Source organism: Mobula hypostoma, chromosome X1, assembly GCF_963921235.1.
Source record: "Mobula hypostoma chromosome X1, sMobHyp1.1, whole genome shotgun sequence".
Taxonomy (NCBI): Eukaryota; Metazoa; Chordata; class Chondrichthyes; order Myliobatiformes; family Myliobatidae; genus Mobula; species Mobula hypostoma.
The window spans coordinates 23,239,603-23,256,666 of NC_086128.1; the positions used below are offsets into that span (position 1 = coordinate 23,239,603).

The 17,064-nt window shown below is 44.3% G+C and overlaps 1 protein-coding gene across 4 annotated transcripts in view; it reads left to right on the forward strand.

The window, feature by feature from the left end:
- Positions 1–430: 430 nt before the first annotated feature.
- The window catches only part of b4galnt1b (beta-1,4-N-acetyl-galactosaminyl transferase 1b), a 120,340-nt gene continuing 103,706 nt past the window's right edge, over positions 431–17,064 (forward strand). For 3 of the 4 annotated variants that reach the window (XM_063037321.1, XM_063037323.1, XM_063037324.1), the window contains exon 1: positions 431–537. In XM_063037321.1, coding sequence (XP_062893391.1) covers positions 527–537 — 11 coding nt within the window. In that variant the 5' untranslated portion in view covers positions 431–526. Of the gene's footprint in view, positions 538–880; positions 919–17,064 lie in introns of those variants that run through there. The other variant, XM_063037322.1, reaches the window with a different exon arrangement.

Consider the following 17,064-nt stretch of genomic DNA (forward strand, 5'->3'; position numbering starts at 1 on the left):
TCCACCTTTCAGGCTGAGACTCTTGATCAGGACATGGAGAGTTTATTTCTCTCCATAGATGCTGCCTGACGTGCTCAGCTCCTCCAGTATTTTGTGCGTGTCGCTCTGAGAGGAGAATCTGCAAATCTAGCATCTGCAGAGTCTCCTGTGCTTGCACCCCAAATCATTCCCACCTGACCTGCAACTCGTTTACCAATTCTCCCCGCCTGCGTTCTCTGTTTCCTTTCACTGTAAACAGTTGGTGTAAATTGCTTCTTCGTAAGGCTTTAAAGTTATTCACTAATGATGAAGGCTTAGCGCAATTAATAGAGGTTTTCGCTTTTCCCGCTCGTGTGTTATTGGGCGGTGAGGACAGATTCAGTTCTCCTCCCCCTGGTTTCTCTGCTATTCCGCGAGCGTCCCGCTGGAGGGAGTGGATTCCGGGTCTAGGCAACCACCACACCAGCAGTGACCGGCAAAGCTGCGGAGAAATCAGAATGCGGAATGCATCCGTTCATTTAACGAGTGGGATAAAACATGCATTCAGATGCATAACAGGTAAGAAGGAGCCCATTTGGCCTGAGCTGTTATATTTCCCAGCTGACTACAAGCAGAAACTGTGTTTCTTTCGATTTTTTTTCCGAAAACGCAATCTGTCAAATGTCATTCAATCAGGAAAGGTGGTAAAATCCGTTTACATCAAACCGTTCACTCTAGCGGAATCCTTGAGTGATCCCAGGGAAAAGAAGCTTTGGAAACGGCTTCCCTCTACGTTCTCTTCTATTTTTTTTCTCAACTCAGCCATAAAGGATTTGTATGTGGGATAGTAGAATTAACAACACATACGACTGGTTTGTTTTATTTTGTAGCTTGGCAACCATTAAAAGCAGAGAAAGGCGAATCCCGTCCTTGGATATTTCATTCAGTGTTGTTTGAGAGGTGAGTGCAAATGGGCCGCAGTCTTTATCCCATTGCAGCTGAAATGCATCTTTTTTTTAGTAACTCTCTCTCTGATATGCTGTGAGATTGCAGTGTGGGTTTCTGCAAAGCTTCGGTGGTTCGGACTGCAGTCGCCCCAGCGCCGCGTATTTATTGCTCATGTCCAGTAGTAAGGACGGCGATCATTCTAAATCCATGCACAACTCTGGTTTGTCAATATTAAAATTCGTAACGAGTCATTTTGTTTTGAGGGGGCACTGTGTATTCTGCAGTAATATCACATGAGCATATCAGCATTTAGCATATCAGCATGGTGGATGCATATTGAGGATGGCAAGTTAAGGAGCTGCTTGTGATTTTTGTTAAACTCTAATTTTTCCGGAATGCAGCATTAGGCAGAGCCGCACACAGTAAACAGCTTCCAGAAACATAAGATCAGCAACTTGTATTTACATAACGCATTCGAAGTCCCAAGATACTTCAGGGAACAAAACTCGACCCTGGGTGAGGAGGTTTCAGAAACAGGTGAAGGCTGGAGGGAGGAGATGGTTAAACAAGCGTCTTCGAAGGGAGCAGAGGAACAGATGAAAGGGAAAGCTACTTCCTCAGATGAGAGGGTTGTCCTATCAAGGGAGGCTAAACAGGTAGGGACTATATCAGAGTCTAGAAGAATTACTGGTGACCTTACTGAGATACAAAAGATAAATACAAGAGATTCTACAGATGCTGGAAGTCCAGAGTAACACACACAAAATGCAGAAGGAACACAGCAGGTCAGGCAGCATCTATGAAAAGGAATAAACGGGGAATGTTTTCGGCCAAGATGATGAAATGTCGACTGTTTATTCCTTTCCATAAATGCTGCTGGACCTGCTGAGATCCTCCAGTATTTTGTATGAGACACAAAAGAATCCAAGATAGAAAGTTCTCGACCTGAAACCCTGATTGTTCATTTCCTTCCACGGATACTGTCTGACCCATTGAGTTCTTCCACAATTTTTTTTCCCTCCAGATTCCAGCATCTGTAATCTTTTGTGTCTTCAAGGCAAGGTAAATGCTGATATGTTCCCAATAGTGGGAAAGTCCTGAATGAGGGGAAGTAGTTATAGGATTAGCGGGTGATCATTTAAGATGGAGGTGTGGAGAGATTTCATCTCACAAGAGGTGGAGAAACTCTGGCATTCTCTACCCCAGGGTGCAGATCATTAGATATGTTTAAGATGGAGGTAGATAAATTTTACAAAGATTGGTGATTATGGGTTATGTAGAACTGGCACTGAAGAGGAATTTAGGCCGGGGGGGGGGGGGTACACCAGCCTTGATCAAAGTTCAGAACAAATTTATTATCAAAGTACGTAGATGTCACCATATACTACCCTGAGATTCATTTTCTTGCAGGCATTCACAGTAGAACAAAGAAATACAATAGAATAAATGAAAAACTACACACAAAGACTGACAAACAACCAACGTGCAAAAGAAGACAAGCTGTGCAAATACAATAAAAGCAAATAATAATTAAAAATAAATAAATAATACGGAGAACATAGTCATACTGAGAGTCAGGACAGGCTGGAGGAACCTTGTGTTCTTGTGTCAGTGGTGGTGCAATTACAAGTGGAGGAGTGCAGCTATCTCAAAGTGTTATGGGTCTGGTTGCAGAACTAGGGACAGTGAGATTGTTGTGCGACTTGAAAGCAAGCATGTGGATATTGGATGTGAGGTGTTCCCTGACCAGGAGCCAATGCCGGCCAGTGCTCACTGTGGTGGTGGATGGATCGGACTTGCTGTGAGGTAGAATATGGTCTCAGATACAGTGTTCTTCTGGTTTTATGTTCACTTTTCAGTATGTTTCTTTTGGTCACCTCTGAGCAGTTTGAGGAGCTGGTTTAACACCCACCATTCACACCATGGGATCGTAGAAGAGTTTTCACCAGAGCAGTGTGGGGCTCAGGAACTCTGCCAGCCAGGGAGTCAGCTATATTGCTTATTGAATATGTGTTTGATTGGGGAGGGGGGAATTGGGAATGACACTAAGAACTAGACAGTACCAGATCTAAACATAAGAAATTCTACAGATGCTGGATATCCAGAGTAACGCACACAAAATGCTGGAGGAACCCAGCAGGTCAGGCAGCTTTTATGGGGAGGAATAAAGAGTCGACGTTTCGAGCCGAAACCCTTCATCAGGACTGGAAAGGAAGGGGGAAGAAGCCAGAATAAAAGGTGGGGGAGTGGAAGGAGTACAAGCTGGAAGGTGATGGCTGAAGCCAGGTGAATGGGAAGGTAGGTGGGTGGGGAGGGAGGATGATGAGAAGCTGGAAGGTGACAGGTGGACAAGGTAAAGGATGCCACCTCAGGGTGTCAGAGTTTGGAGTTCATTTCTGGTGCCATCTGTAAGGAGTTTGTATGTTCTCTCAGTGAATGCATGGATTTCCACCAGGTGTTACAGCTTCCTCCCACAGTCCAAAGACCTACTAGTTAGTACATTAATTGGTCATTGTAAAATTGTCCTCCGATTAGGCTAGGGTTAAATAGATGGGTTGCTGGGCGATGCAGCTTGTTGGGGCTGGAAGGACCTGTTCGTGCTGTATCTCTGGATAAATAAGAAGGAATCTGATAGGAGAGGAGAGGAGTATTGTGCGCAGGGCTGGCTGCTCCATTCTAGGAAGTGTATGGAGGCTTATGGAGAGGGTGCAGAAGAGGTTCACCAGGATGCTGCCTGGATTAGAGGGTATGAGCTGTAAGGAGAGATTGGGAAAAACTTGGCTCGTTTTCGCTGGAGCATCAGAGGCTCTGGGGAAACCTGATAGAAGTTTATAATCTTGTGACAGGCAAAAATAGGGTAGACAGTCAATTTCTTTTCCCCAGGCTGGACACATAAAATACGAGAGTGCATAGGTTTAAAGTGAGAGGGTGAAGTTTAAAGGGGATTCATGGGGTACTTTTTTTTAACACAGAGAGTGGTAGGTGCCCAGAACGGTCTGTCGTGGAAGTGGTAGAAGCTGGTACGATGGCAACGTTTATGAGGCATTTTGGCAGGTACATGGACAGGTAAAGAATAGAGGGAAATAGGCAATGGGCAGGCAGAAGAGATATTGATTAATTTTTTTTTACAGAACTACAAAAGTTTATTCACTCACAAAATACACATAATAATCAGGGATTTACAATACTGTTTGCAATTTCAAAATAAAATATGGTTGCTATCATCTACAAATCACTCAACTCTCTGGGAGGCCTACTGTTCTCGGAAATCCCCCCATTGTGCCCATAGAGACTGCATGCTCCCTCACCAAGAACACTTGGGCACAAACATAACCCTGGAGGAGGGGTAGAGCCCTCAACTGCCTGCCGCCTGGGCCTGTGAATGGCCCAAGATCAAGGCCACCAGTATATCCCCTTTTGTTCGGCACAGCATTGTGGGCCAAAAGGCTTATTCCTGTGCTGTACTGTTCTATATTCTACATTCTCTATCAGTTTACAATATTATTTAGAGGGCAAAATGAGCAGTAAAGGAGAAGAGGAAGTGGGGAGCATTGGGGACCTCCTCAAACAGAGTGTTCATTTTATCGAGGCAATGGGATTGTCGGAGGAGTCAGGAGTCCTGAGCAGTGAGTGGTCTCTTTGGGAGCAGTGACCAAGAGAGAAGGTCTGAGGACCACATACAAAACCAAGGGCACTAGGCTGGACCAGAGCGGATGTTAGAAACGTGAAATACAAGGTAGGACAGGTGAAGTGAAAAGAAAGTGGGGATTTTGATTAAGAAAGGGATAACAAAGAATTAGATTAACTCTCAATGTTGGGACAAAAACACATTCACCTGTCAAGATGCTGATTGCATATAAGGGGTTAGAAATGTGCAAACATTTGAACAAGGGGTGCATGGAATTTATTGCTGCGATAAAAATAAATACAGGAATATGAGGAAAATTTGGGAAGACTTTGGGAAGTGACCAAAAAAAGTAAGGGACGAGGACTTGGGGGTGGGGGGGGGTGCAGAAGAAGGATCGGGTGGTTAGCTAGTTAAGAATGTGGAAAATAGCAGTGCTCCCCACCATGGATTTCACTTCAGTGCTTACAAAATGGGGAGAATATTGGGGAGGAGACTGATCATGAAGTGGTTAAAGCTGAAAGAACAGAGAATGTGATAAGTAGATGGAATGGAATTGGGAGTTAGGATTCATTAAGTACAGTGAAACACATAATCAAAGTTGACTATACGCAAATTAATTCATTCTCTAAATAAAAGGTAACTACCTTGTTGGAAATTGCACTGAAAGTTATTGGGACAAGTGCATTTGCAAGATGATGATTTAGTTTCAAGAACACAATGTCTCTATGCCACCAGAGGTGCCATCTGTACAGATGAATTGTTGGAAAAATATGTGTTTGAGTCTTGCACCTTTAGATCAGATAGTATTTTCTTCCCCCAAGCTATCAGACTCCTCAATACCCAGAGCCTGGACTGACACCAACCTACTGCCCTCTACTGTGCCTATTGTCTTGTTTATTATTTATTGTAATGCCTGCACTGTTTTGTGCACTTTATGCAGTCCTGGGTAGGTCTGTAGTCTAGTGTAGTTTTTGTGTTGTTTTACGTAGTTCAGTGTAGTTTTTGTATTGTTTCATGTAGCACCATGGTCCTGAAAAACATTGTCTTGTTTTTACTGTGTACTGTACCAGCAGTTATGGTCGAAATGACAATAAAAAGTGACGACTTAACTTGACTTGACTATGGTAGACTGGTCCATAGCAGGTGATTAAGTGGCCCAGGCAAATTGTACAAGGGGTGTAGAAGGCATGCACTCCAGTAGAACTGCATCTTGTCGATTGCTGGGTTATTATGGTTTCTTTATATTGAGCAATATAAATAAGAAATATGGAAATGCAATTTATTCATGTAACTAAGTTTTTATTTTATTTCTTATTTTATTGAGATACAACACAGAATAGACCCTTCCAGCCCTTCGAGACACACCGGCCAGCAATTTAATCCTAACCTAATCATAGGACAATTTACAAAGACCAATTAACCTACCGACCAGTACGTCTTTAGACTGTGGGAGGAAACCAGAGCACCCGGAGGAAACCCACACGGTCACGGGGAGAACGTACAAACTCCTTACAGGCAGCGGCAGGAATTGAACCCGGATCGTTGGCACTGTAAAGCGTTGTGCTGACCCCTATACTCACGTGCCACCCATTGAAAGTTGGGCATTGGAGGTAGTCAGAGTCGGAATCAGCTTTATTACCCCTAACATATGTCTTTAAATTTGTTGTTCTGCGACAGCAGTACAGTGCAAGACATAAAGAATTACGATAAATTACAATAAAAAATAAATAGTGCAAAAGGGGAATAGTGAGGCAGTGTTCATGCACTGTAGTAATAAGAAGAAGGCATATCTCAGATGGTGAGGATCCTTAATGATAGATGCTGCCATCTTGAGGCCCTGCCTTTTGAATATGACCTTGATGGTGGGGAGCCTTTTGCCTGTGATGGAGATAGCTGAGACTATGACCCTCTGCAGCCTCTTTCGATGGTTAGCGAATAAGATCTAATATTCATTGTATAATTGGTGAACCACCTCTCTCAACCCACACAATTTTAATAAATTCTGTCATAATAATGTTAATTACTAACCACAGGACAATTCACGGTCTCAACGCCTGTGATTCACTGCCAGTGAAACAATGAAAATAAGCTTGGAATTACTTGAATCGGTGTATTGGGGTAAGAGCACAAATATTAAAATGATCGTGAGCTAGAATATTATACCCACACCATTTCAAATTATTAAAATGAAGTCTTTAAAATAAATCACACAAAATGCTGGAGGATCTCAGCAGGCCAAGCAGCATCTGTGGAAAAGAGTAAAACAGCCGATGTTTCAGGCTGAGACCCTTCATCAGGACTGGATGACGAAGGGTCTCGGCCCGGAACGTTGACTATTTACTCTTCTCCCTAGATGCTGCCTCGTCTGCTGAGTTCCTCCAGCATTTTGTGTGTGTTGCTTGGATTTCCAGCATCTGCAGATTTTCTCATGTTTGTTTTCTTTAAAACTTCAAGTTGTTAAGGCTGTACTTGTTCACAGTTTCTAACTTTACCCTCCCAGTGAAGTTTTCAAGATGGAAAACAGAGATGAAAGTCACTTTGTGAAAGCTGCATGTTTCTCCTTTGTCAGGTCCTAAAATGCCCTTCATGTAAATTTAATAGATCCGGGTTCAATCTCGACCCCCACTGATGGAATTTGCGTGTTCTCCTCATGACCACAGGGGCTTCCTCTATTTTATTCCCACATTCCGAAGATTTATTTATTGAGACATCGCATGCAATAGGCTCTTCTGGCCCTTTAGGCCGCGTGGCCCAGCAATCCCTGACTTAACCCTAGCCTAATCACGGGACAATTTATAAGGTCCAATTAATGTACCAACCGGTTTGTCTTTAGACTGTGGGAGGAAACTAGAGCACCCAAAGGAAACCCACGCAGTCACAGGGTGAATGTGCAAACTCCTTACAGACGGTGGAGGAAAGGATTAATTAGGGACTAGATTGCCCCTGGTGTGTAAATGAGGGATAGAATCTGGAGGGAGTTACTGTGGGGAGAATAAAGTGGGATCAGTGTAAATGGGTTGTTGAAGGTTGTCACAGAGTCAGTGAACCAGAGGGCCTGTTTCCATGCTGTATGACTATTATGATTTAACCCAGAGTAAAATGGGCTAATATTTCTGATATGATAGTACTTGTGTGCTGTAAGTGGAAGACTCATCAGATTAACTTGTGGAGGTTACTGTGTATGTGTGAGCTGTTACAGTTGGTTCAACAATCTATCTCCTTAACCAATGAGATTTATGAAAGGATAGGGAAGGAAAGAGAGGATTCATCAAATCAGACACAAAAAGAAAATTGAAAGAAAGGTAATATTGAAGCAGAAGAAAGGGAGAAAGAGAACAGACAAGATAATAAAAGTCTCTTTTTAAAAAATATTTGAATACCTTTGAATCTTTAACAACTATTTACTACATGTAAGAATGAGACTGAGTGGTTTCAGTTGTCCCCTGTCTGGGTTAGAAAAGTTGACTGGCATTGCACTGATAGTTACCACCTTTCTTCTTAATTACCAGATTGAAATTTATGTGGTGAGTTTAATTGGTGTAAATCCAGCAAGTTCTTCAGAATAGCAGTATGGCCGAGGGCCAGTTGCAGTGGATATGAAAGGGTGGTTAACCATGTCCTGGAGAACAAAAAAAATCCCGGATTCTGCCTGTTCCCCTGAACTTGCTGGCTGATTTACACATTAATGAAAAGGCCAGCTTCTCTCGAAGTACATCTGAAATGATGTATCTGAAAACAGATGGCATTGTGGGGGTAAGAACATGCAGTGATGTCACTGGAATCATATCCAATCTACACCTCAATATAGTGCATGATTGAAATATTCCGTCTGAGACTTATAATTTGAATGTTAATTACCTTTCTATAAATAGGCAAGTTTTCTGGCTCAGATATTCCCTGCTTGAATCTTCCCCTCTCCCTCCCTCCTGCAATCTTCATTTTCTTCGAATAGAGTAAACCTGCTTCTGCGTACATGTGACATTCCCTCAAGGGGAAACAGTTTTCCGGGAGCAAGGAATCTGTGGATAAGATGCTGAGGTGGTTTGACAGGGTGGATGCGTATGACTGTTAGCTCAGACTAGCCAAGGATCATTGCCTCAGGATAAGCAACTGGCTGTTTTTTCACTGAATTAGTTGCTCAGGGGGTTGTGGTCTTCAGAATTTTCTACCTCAGAGAGCCATGGAGGTGGAGTGTTTTGAAGGCTTAGGTGGATTTTTAGTCTTCAGGGGAATCAAGGGATACAGAGATTGTACAGAAAAGTGGACAAGTCACAGGGTCAGCCATGAAGCGAAGTGGTCAAATAGCCTATTGTTGCTGCTATCTCATGATGTCTGCACCTCTTCCTGGTAATTATAGTTTTTTTCAGATTATGAGGACACTCAGTCTTCGTTTATTGTCATTTAGAAATGCATGCATTAAAAAATGATACAATGTTCCTCCAGAAAGATATCACAGAAACACAGGACAAACCGAGACTAAAACTGACAAAACCACATAATTATGACGTATAGTTACAACAGTGCAAAGCAATACCGTAATTTGGTAAGAGCAGACCATGGGCACGGTAAATAAAAAAGTCTCAATTCCTGATAGCCCCATCATCTCACGCAGACGGTAGAAGGGAGAAACTCTCCCTGCCGTGAACCTCCAAGCACCGCAAACTTGCTGATGCATTAGAAGCACCTGACCACAGCCAACTCTGAGTCCGTCCGAAAACTTTGAGCCTCCAACACTGAGCACCGAGCACCATCTCTGCCGAGCGCTTCAACCCCGCCCCAGCTGCCGAGCAACAGGCAAAGCTGAGGACTCGGGGCCGTCTCCTCCGGAGATTCTGGATCACACAGTAGCAGCGGCAACGAAACAGGCATTTCAGGAGTTTCACCAGATGTTCCTCCATGCTCTCACGTCTGTCTCCATCAAATCAGGATTGTGCACGGCACCCTACTTGATAGATAACAGATACCATTCACCAGAGTGGCTGCTGCGAGCTGCGTTATCTTCTCCTCTCGACTAGTTGAGACTAGTTTGTACAAAGATGAAATCATTCAGTTAATGAACTAGATTATTGAGCTAAAGTAATCCTTCACTGTCATTGTGTTATTAGTGGTTAGACGAAGAAGCATGGGCAAGCTGAGGTCTCTTTTTCTTAAAACTTGAAACTGAAACACAACATTCTGCAATTGGCAAAATGACAGATTGCAAGGAATCTGGTCTTGTTCTTCACAAAGTGTCACGTGATGAGCCCAAATCGCCAATCGTCATGGCAAGAGGGAGAGGAATTTTTTTAAAAGGAGTATTTTGGAGAACACTTCAGTCAACACTCTTCAAAATATAGAATCTGCATGGTGTTATTGCTTGAAAGCACTGCTGCCTCTGATTTCAATGATGGTGATCTCTGTGGATTTACAGTGTACAGAGTGCACAGTACATTAATTCTTTGTTCAAAGTGGGTGACCTCAGTCACTTGTTCTTTGTTTCTTTGTTTTTGGAGTTGAACAGTGGCCTCAGAAAGAGAAGGAGCTCGTGACAAGAATTAAGGAGGGCCACTGAGGTCATTTGTGGACGGGTGGTACTGCATGGATTTTTAAAACTGTGCATTGCAACTGTGTGAAGGAGGATTGAAAGAAGCAAGAGTTTCCAAAGTTTTGATGTTTCAGGGAAGAAGGGAGACAGAGGCAGAGGGATATAGCTTGTTTTTAACTTGGGACAAAGATCTATTAATGGAGGTTAATGAACAGAGAGCTGGCCTTAGTGGACTGTTAATATCAACACAGACCAAATGGCTTGGTTCTTGTTGTAAATACAAAACAATTCTTTGTGTGTAATTAAGGAGACATTGATTCTTAGGATGGCACAGCTGGTATAGCTGCCACCTCACAGTTGTACCCAACCAAGTCCAACACTGACTTTGTGTGTGACCATGCGTGTTTCCCCCAGGAGCTCTGCTTTCTTCCTCAGCTCAAACTGTTTGGGCTGAAGGGCCTGTTTCTGTGCTCTATATGTCTATGACTAACAGCACAAAGGGAGAAAGGGAGCGATGAAAACAGGATTGATAGAATTTGGAGACAAGAGAAGGATCACTTCTTGGATATTGGAAGCAGCATTCAGGTTTTGATCAAAGTTGAGTTTTCTCAAGAGTTACAGAAAGAATTAGCACAAAGAAGAACCCATTTCTTTGGGAGGATGCTTTAGTACTGACAAAAATAGAGGCATGAGCATTGAATTCTTCAATTTCAGCTATCCTCCATGCTCCTTCCCTATCCCTTTACTCTCTCCTCCTGATCTACCAAGTTCCACCCTGCCCTCCATCACTGTTTCCTTCCCCTCCCTCACCCACTTCATCTGCCCATCACCCACACACTCCCCCCACTGTTCCCATCTGCCCTCCCCACCTCCATTATTCGATTCCATGCTCCACCTTCCTCTCCAATCAGATCCCACCATCTGCAGCCCTTTGTCACCTCCATCTCTCACCTCCCAGCCTCTGTCACTATCTCCCCTCTCCCCTCCTCCATCTTCCAATCGCCCTCCTCACCTGGGTCCACCCCTACCCCTCACATGTTTATACTGGCTATCTCCCTCCACTCTTACAGTCCCAATGAAGAATCTTATCCTGAAATGTCGACCGTCTATTTCCTTACAGATACTGCCCAACCCATTGAGTTCCTCCAGCAGATTGTTTATTGCTCCAGATTCCAGCATCTGCACTTCCTGGTGTCCCCATCCCTTGATTCTCTGAATATCCAAAAGAAATTGGTCCTGAATACAGTCAGTAACTGAATCTTCACAACCCTCTGGGAGAAAGAATTCCAAAGAATCACCACCCTCTGGGTGAAGCAATTTCTTCCTGTTCTTGATCTGCTTGGCCAACTCTAATTTTGATGTGACCCATGGTTCAGTACACACCAGCCGGGGAGACATCTTGACCTTGTCTAGTCTCATAACATTTTTGAACCTTTCAATGAAATCATATCTTAATCTCCTCAGTTTTGGAAGGAATCAGTTCAGTCTGCTTAATTTCCCCTCAAAGGGGTACAGTGGCTTCCTATGAATCAACCTATCAGTACATAGTGATACCATTATCTCTCAGACTCCTGTAATCATGTCCTCTGATACTAGGCATTGGAGATTGAAAGGCTTGAAATTGGAGCTTATAGTGCCCATTTTGATGTACAAATAATTCAGGAAGACTCTGTCGCAGTTACTTTAACGCAATTGCCCCCATTTCCTGTCATCCCAAAATTGGACCAAGTCCTTCCAGACTCAGTGGTTGTTTTAGTGGCTTCGTTTGTGCACATGGTAATGTCACCAATATGTGCACTGCAGTACCGGTGGAGCCTGATGCTCTAATGCATAACATATGAGCATTGTTTTTAATTCATAGTAAAGCAAGGAGCAAGCCTTACAGCAAGTCAATGAGGAGACAAATGAAAGGGCATAAACTGAGACACCAGCATATTTGTTGCTCCTGCATCTGCCTGTCTGAATTTGCAACACTGTGCTTATTTGTTACATAATTTATGGGTCTCGCAGAGCTTACTGCAGCCTTAGAAATCCATGCATGGCACAGGTACACTGTGCTCTCTGCTTAAGTAATCAGCCTGGTCTTGCTCTTGTGTAGGATGAGGAACTTGACTTGTGAGGAGGACTGTCGGGGATGTTGGCAGTTGACGGTCGGTCACACACAGCTGATGCAATAAAGACACGTTATTTTCCCCCACCCAACACCAGTTCCCATGGTTTCCTGTGGCAAAGACGTGGCCACTTTGAGCTCCTTGGACAGGTTGGTTGGCTTGGGAACTGTACAAGGCACATTTCAATGCACCAGTAAAGATTTCTTAAAAGTAAATTTTCCCAGCTTTGTGATTTTTGAATGGAGGGATGTTGCTAATTGGTCACCAGTGACCAAATAAGGACGAACTGTTATTGAAGACCCCTGCATTTAACTTGATGGACTGAGAAGAGAAAATACTATTGTGCAGTTATTGAGTGGTAGAGGTGTAAGTTTTCACAAATAAAGTGATGTCAGGCATTTTATGTTTAAGAAAAACCATAACAATTCATTGATTGTACTCCGAACACTGAACATAAAGCAGGGTAAAAGTACTTTATGTATTTACATTACACAGCCCCCCCCCCCCGCCAACCCCGAATTCATTAAAACTGGCATTGCGAGCCTGTCAGGAGCTCAGATGAGCTGGTCTGGAACCGTGGGTGGAGGAACAGCAGGTGTCTCTGGCTCGTCTAGAGGTGTGTTGACACACTCATTGTCATGTTGTGATGCCAGGGGCATGGTAGTGGAATACTCCAAATCTTGGCAGGCCGGTTTAAGGTGATCTACCGAAATATGTTCAGGTTTATCCCTCTTATCTATGATAAAAGTCTTTTCTCCCCGTTCCAAACCGCGGATGGGGCCATTGTAAGGGGGCTTAAGGGGATGTTTGTGCATCATGGTGGACGAAGACAAACAAGGCAGAATGTCGGTCAGCTGGAACCCAAGAGGCTGTAGGCCACAATGGGATGTAGGAATAGGTGAAAAGGAACTGAATTTACTGAGGAGGGTGGAACACTGTTGAGAGGCCGGCCAGGCGGTCGTGGCATCAGGAATGAAATTACCTGGCACTAGTAACGGCTGCCCATATCCCAATTCTGCCACGGGCGACTGTAGCATCTCTTTCAGAGCAGTTCTGAGCCCCAGTAGGAGGCATAGGAGATGATCATGCCAACACTCATCGGTCCAGGAAGCCCTCAGAGCAGCCTTTAAGGAGTGGTGAAACCACTCACAAAGGCCTCGCAGCCCAGAGGTCTGAAATGAATTGGGGACTGCGGTCAGAGGAAATATCAGGTGGGGTGCCAAACTGAGCAACACAGGTGCTGATGAACACCCGCGCCACATCTTCAGCTGTTGTCGATGCTAGAGGGATGACCTCTGGTACGGCCCACCATGGTAAGGAGGTGCGTGGAACTGTGGGAGGAGGGAAGAGGACCAACATGGTCCACATTGACATGGTCAGATCGTCACTCAGGGACCTCAAAAGGCGCCAATGGTACCTGAACATGACGGTTTTTTTTCCCCGCTGGCACTCCACACAAACTGCACTCCTCTTGGTCAGTAGCGTGGTTGGCTGCCATGCTGGCGGCATAGTCAACCTCAATGGCTGGCTGTGAGAGCCAATCAGCCACAGCATTATATTTCCCCTTGGTATGTTGGAAAGAGTTTGTCTGGTATCATTAAGTGCCCTGGTCATGTCTGCTGACCAGTCAAGCATGTGATTAGGGGTATTGCCTTTAAGCACACTATACAAGAGAAGCATAAGTTTAGCAGCTTGCTGAATGAAGTGATGATAGAAATTCACCATGCCTAAAAACTCCTGTAGTTTTTCAGTAGTGTGGGGTGGTGGGAAATCCATAATAGTGGCTGCTTTTCATGGGGGGTAGGTTTGACACCTCCTGCGGAGATGCGATGGCTGAGAAAGTCAGTGGTTGACAACCCAAACTGGCACTTAGCAGGGTTAATAATCAACCCACGTTAGCATAAGTGCTCGAAAAGTGTGCAGCGATGAGATACGTGTTCGGATTTGGATGCTCTGGCGATAAATACGTGCCACTGTCACTTTGGAACAGGAACAGGTGAGGGAGAGGGTGTGGAGAGAGAGGGGGAGAGAGAAAATACAGAGAAGGCAGAAAGCAGAGCTAAAGGAAGATGTGGTTTAGACTACTACCCCTTCATGAAAATAACTTGGTCAATTCCCCCCCTCTTCCCCCCTTCCCCCCTTCCCCCCTTCCCCCCTTCCCCCCTTCCCCCCTTCCCCCCTTCCCCCCTTCCCCCCTCTCCCCCCCTCTCCCCCCCTCCCCCCTCCCCCCTCCCCCCCTCCCCCCCCTCCCCCCCCCTCTTCCCCCCCTCTTCCCCCCTTCCCCCCCCTCTTCCCCTTCCCCCCCTCCCCTTCAGGGGTGGGTGAGGGAAGCACAGACAAAGGTCTTCAGTTGCCAGTGTTAATGACTGGTAGGACGTTGTCACCTGCTCAGTTAGTTCAAATGAGCAATGCAGCTATGCTCCAGAATTCTGTTACATGTTCTGTTACATGCTGAGTGCTGGCGACCCAGGGCATATTTTCCTCCCACCTCATCCCCTCTTCCCCGTCCCATCCCACCTTCTGGAATCTTTCCAGACAGCCAAAAGAATAGGTGCAATCACAGCCAGTGAGCCCCATCAACATATGCTGGTCTGGTGCAGAACTGGGCAGTACCTGCAGCCTGGCATTTTTGTAAGGTAGCCAGCAAGATCAGACTATCTAAGTTAATGGGGTTCCTTACATTCCCAAGAGTTTGGGTGCAGTCAGTGATACCACAGGCAGCCATGGTTAACTCCTTCAGCCTCCAGACAGAGAGGGTTATCATTGTGTGCATAGCTCATTCCATGACCTCCTTTCAATGCAGAGTCAATGCTCTAATGTAAGAAGTGTGGTGGGCCAATTTGTGCACAGCAAGATCCCACAAACGGCCTGATAACCGCTTTTTGCTGTGGCAGTGTTGGTTGAGGAATATATAGTGACAGGAAGATCTCCCGTGCTTTCTTTCCTGAAAGGGTGCACTTGAGATCCTTTGTGTCTGTAGCAGGATTTATTGACTTGCCTGAAAAGGGAGTTTTGGACTGCTCTTTTAGTATTTGACTTCCTGCAGTGGTGGGATGAATACAGAACCTTCTGCCTGCACTGCAACCTGTCACTGGCTGCCTTAGTTTTTATGTAATGTGTGTGGGGAAACCCTCATAAAATAGTTAAACAAAAAGCTTGCATGATTACCGCACTTACAGCAAGCAAGAGAACTCAGAAAAACTTCTGAACCTTCTTATTGACATTCGTACATATATTCATTGCACTGTGACTTTGAATGTGATCAACTTTGATAGTATTATAAATTCAATAACACTTAACTCTGCCCTGGAACCAAAGTCAACTCTGGTTTGCAAGAATTTTACACCAATCTGGGTACACAAATTTGTTTTGGTAGGTCCCCTTGCCACTGAGTAGTTCTGATGGAGGTGTGCTTGGAATTTGCTTTGGCACTTACAATCCCAAGAATAAAAATTGGACTTCCAAAATTGATCAAATTATGGGCAGATGAACCTTGTTTCACCAACTACTGCCCATTAAATGTGTAGATCCATCATCTGCATGCAGGATCTGTAAAGATAGGAGGAGCAAAAATTTCAAGCAGTATCGTTTCTATTCTCACAACACAGAACAAAACCTCGTGACAACATTAGGCATAAGGAAGGTGTGATTCATCACTTAAAGTTATTTCAGTGGAGGCTGAGGTAATAACATGTTTCTAAAGATTTTACTAGGTTCTAAAACTGAAAATAATCACTGACATGGAAAATAACCCGCAAACCTCACCGAGAACGTTTCAGTTCCAAATCTCAGGAACGTTTTGATAATGATTTTCAATTTGCACATCTTTATCTCACTTGACGAGTTGCCTGAAATAAGCATTCAATCTATCAGTTCATTTTATAGAAACTGAGCACAAAATCTGTAAACGCAAGCAGCTAGCAAGGTGGCTGTTTTTCTTTCCTACAGTGTTAAAGCCGATGTCTTGGTGGAAGGAAGAATGTACAAAGATTGCAATGGATGCATTCAACAAGGACCTTTGGAAATGCATTCTCAATCTAGTAATACCGTTCTTGGAACCTGCTGGAATATTTCATAAAGTTTAAAGTACATTTATTATCAAAATATGTATACTATATACAACCTTGAGATTTGTTTCCTTACAGGCAGCCACAGAACAAAGAAACCCAATAGAACCCATTTAAGAAAAAGAAGACCATCAAACACCTAATGTGCAGAGAAAAAAAACAAATCGTGCAAACAATGGAAGTAAGCAAATAGCGTTCAGAACTGAAGTTCACGAAAGCGAGTCCACAGAAACAAAGCCAGGCATCACTGCATCTGATTCAGGACCAGGCCACAGCCTCAGTTCAGCACAGAGCCGAGTAAGTGTCGCGGAGCAGCAGGCTGAACTGGCCTGACCCTTGCCTCTAGCCCCAACACTCTGACCTTTTCAATCTGGCACGGTGCTTCAGTTGTCCAAACCTTAAGCAGTTCCTTGCTCTTGGACCTGGGCTCTGCTGCATCAAATCACCTCCAACTATCCTCCAGCAATGACCAAACATTAGCTCATTCCCTGCTCTGTCTCAATCTGGCCCATCATGCCACAACCATACTGCACCTTCAAGACTTCAGTTCATGCTGCGATATGCCAGGTCGTACAAGTGGTTCAAAAGCTCAACTCCCAAAGGGCAGTTACAGGCTATTGTTTGCAGTGAACATTTACCAGAAAAAGTGTTATTAATAAGGTATTTTGTTGTTTTCCTTGCTGTCGATAAGTAGTCGCTAAGCTTCACCAGTGGCACCTCAAACCAGAACCTTAAGAAGTTGAAATGTTATATTGTATGCCGCCTGCACGGAGAGCCAACTGTACCACAAACTGTGTTTGTTCTAGATTATGATCTGTTCTTCTGGGA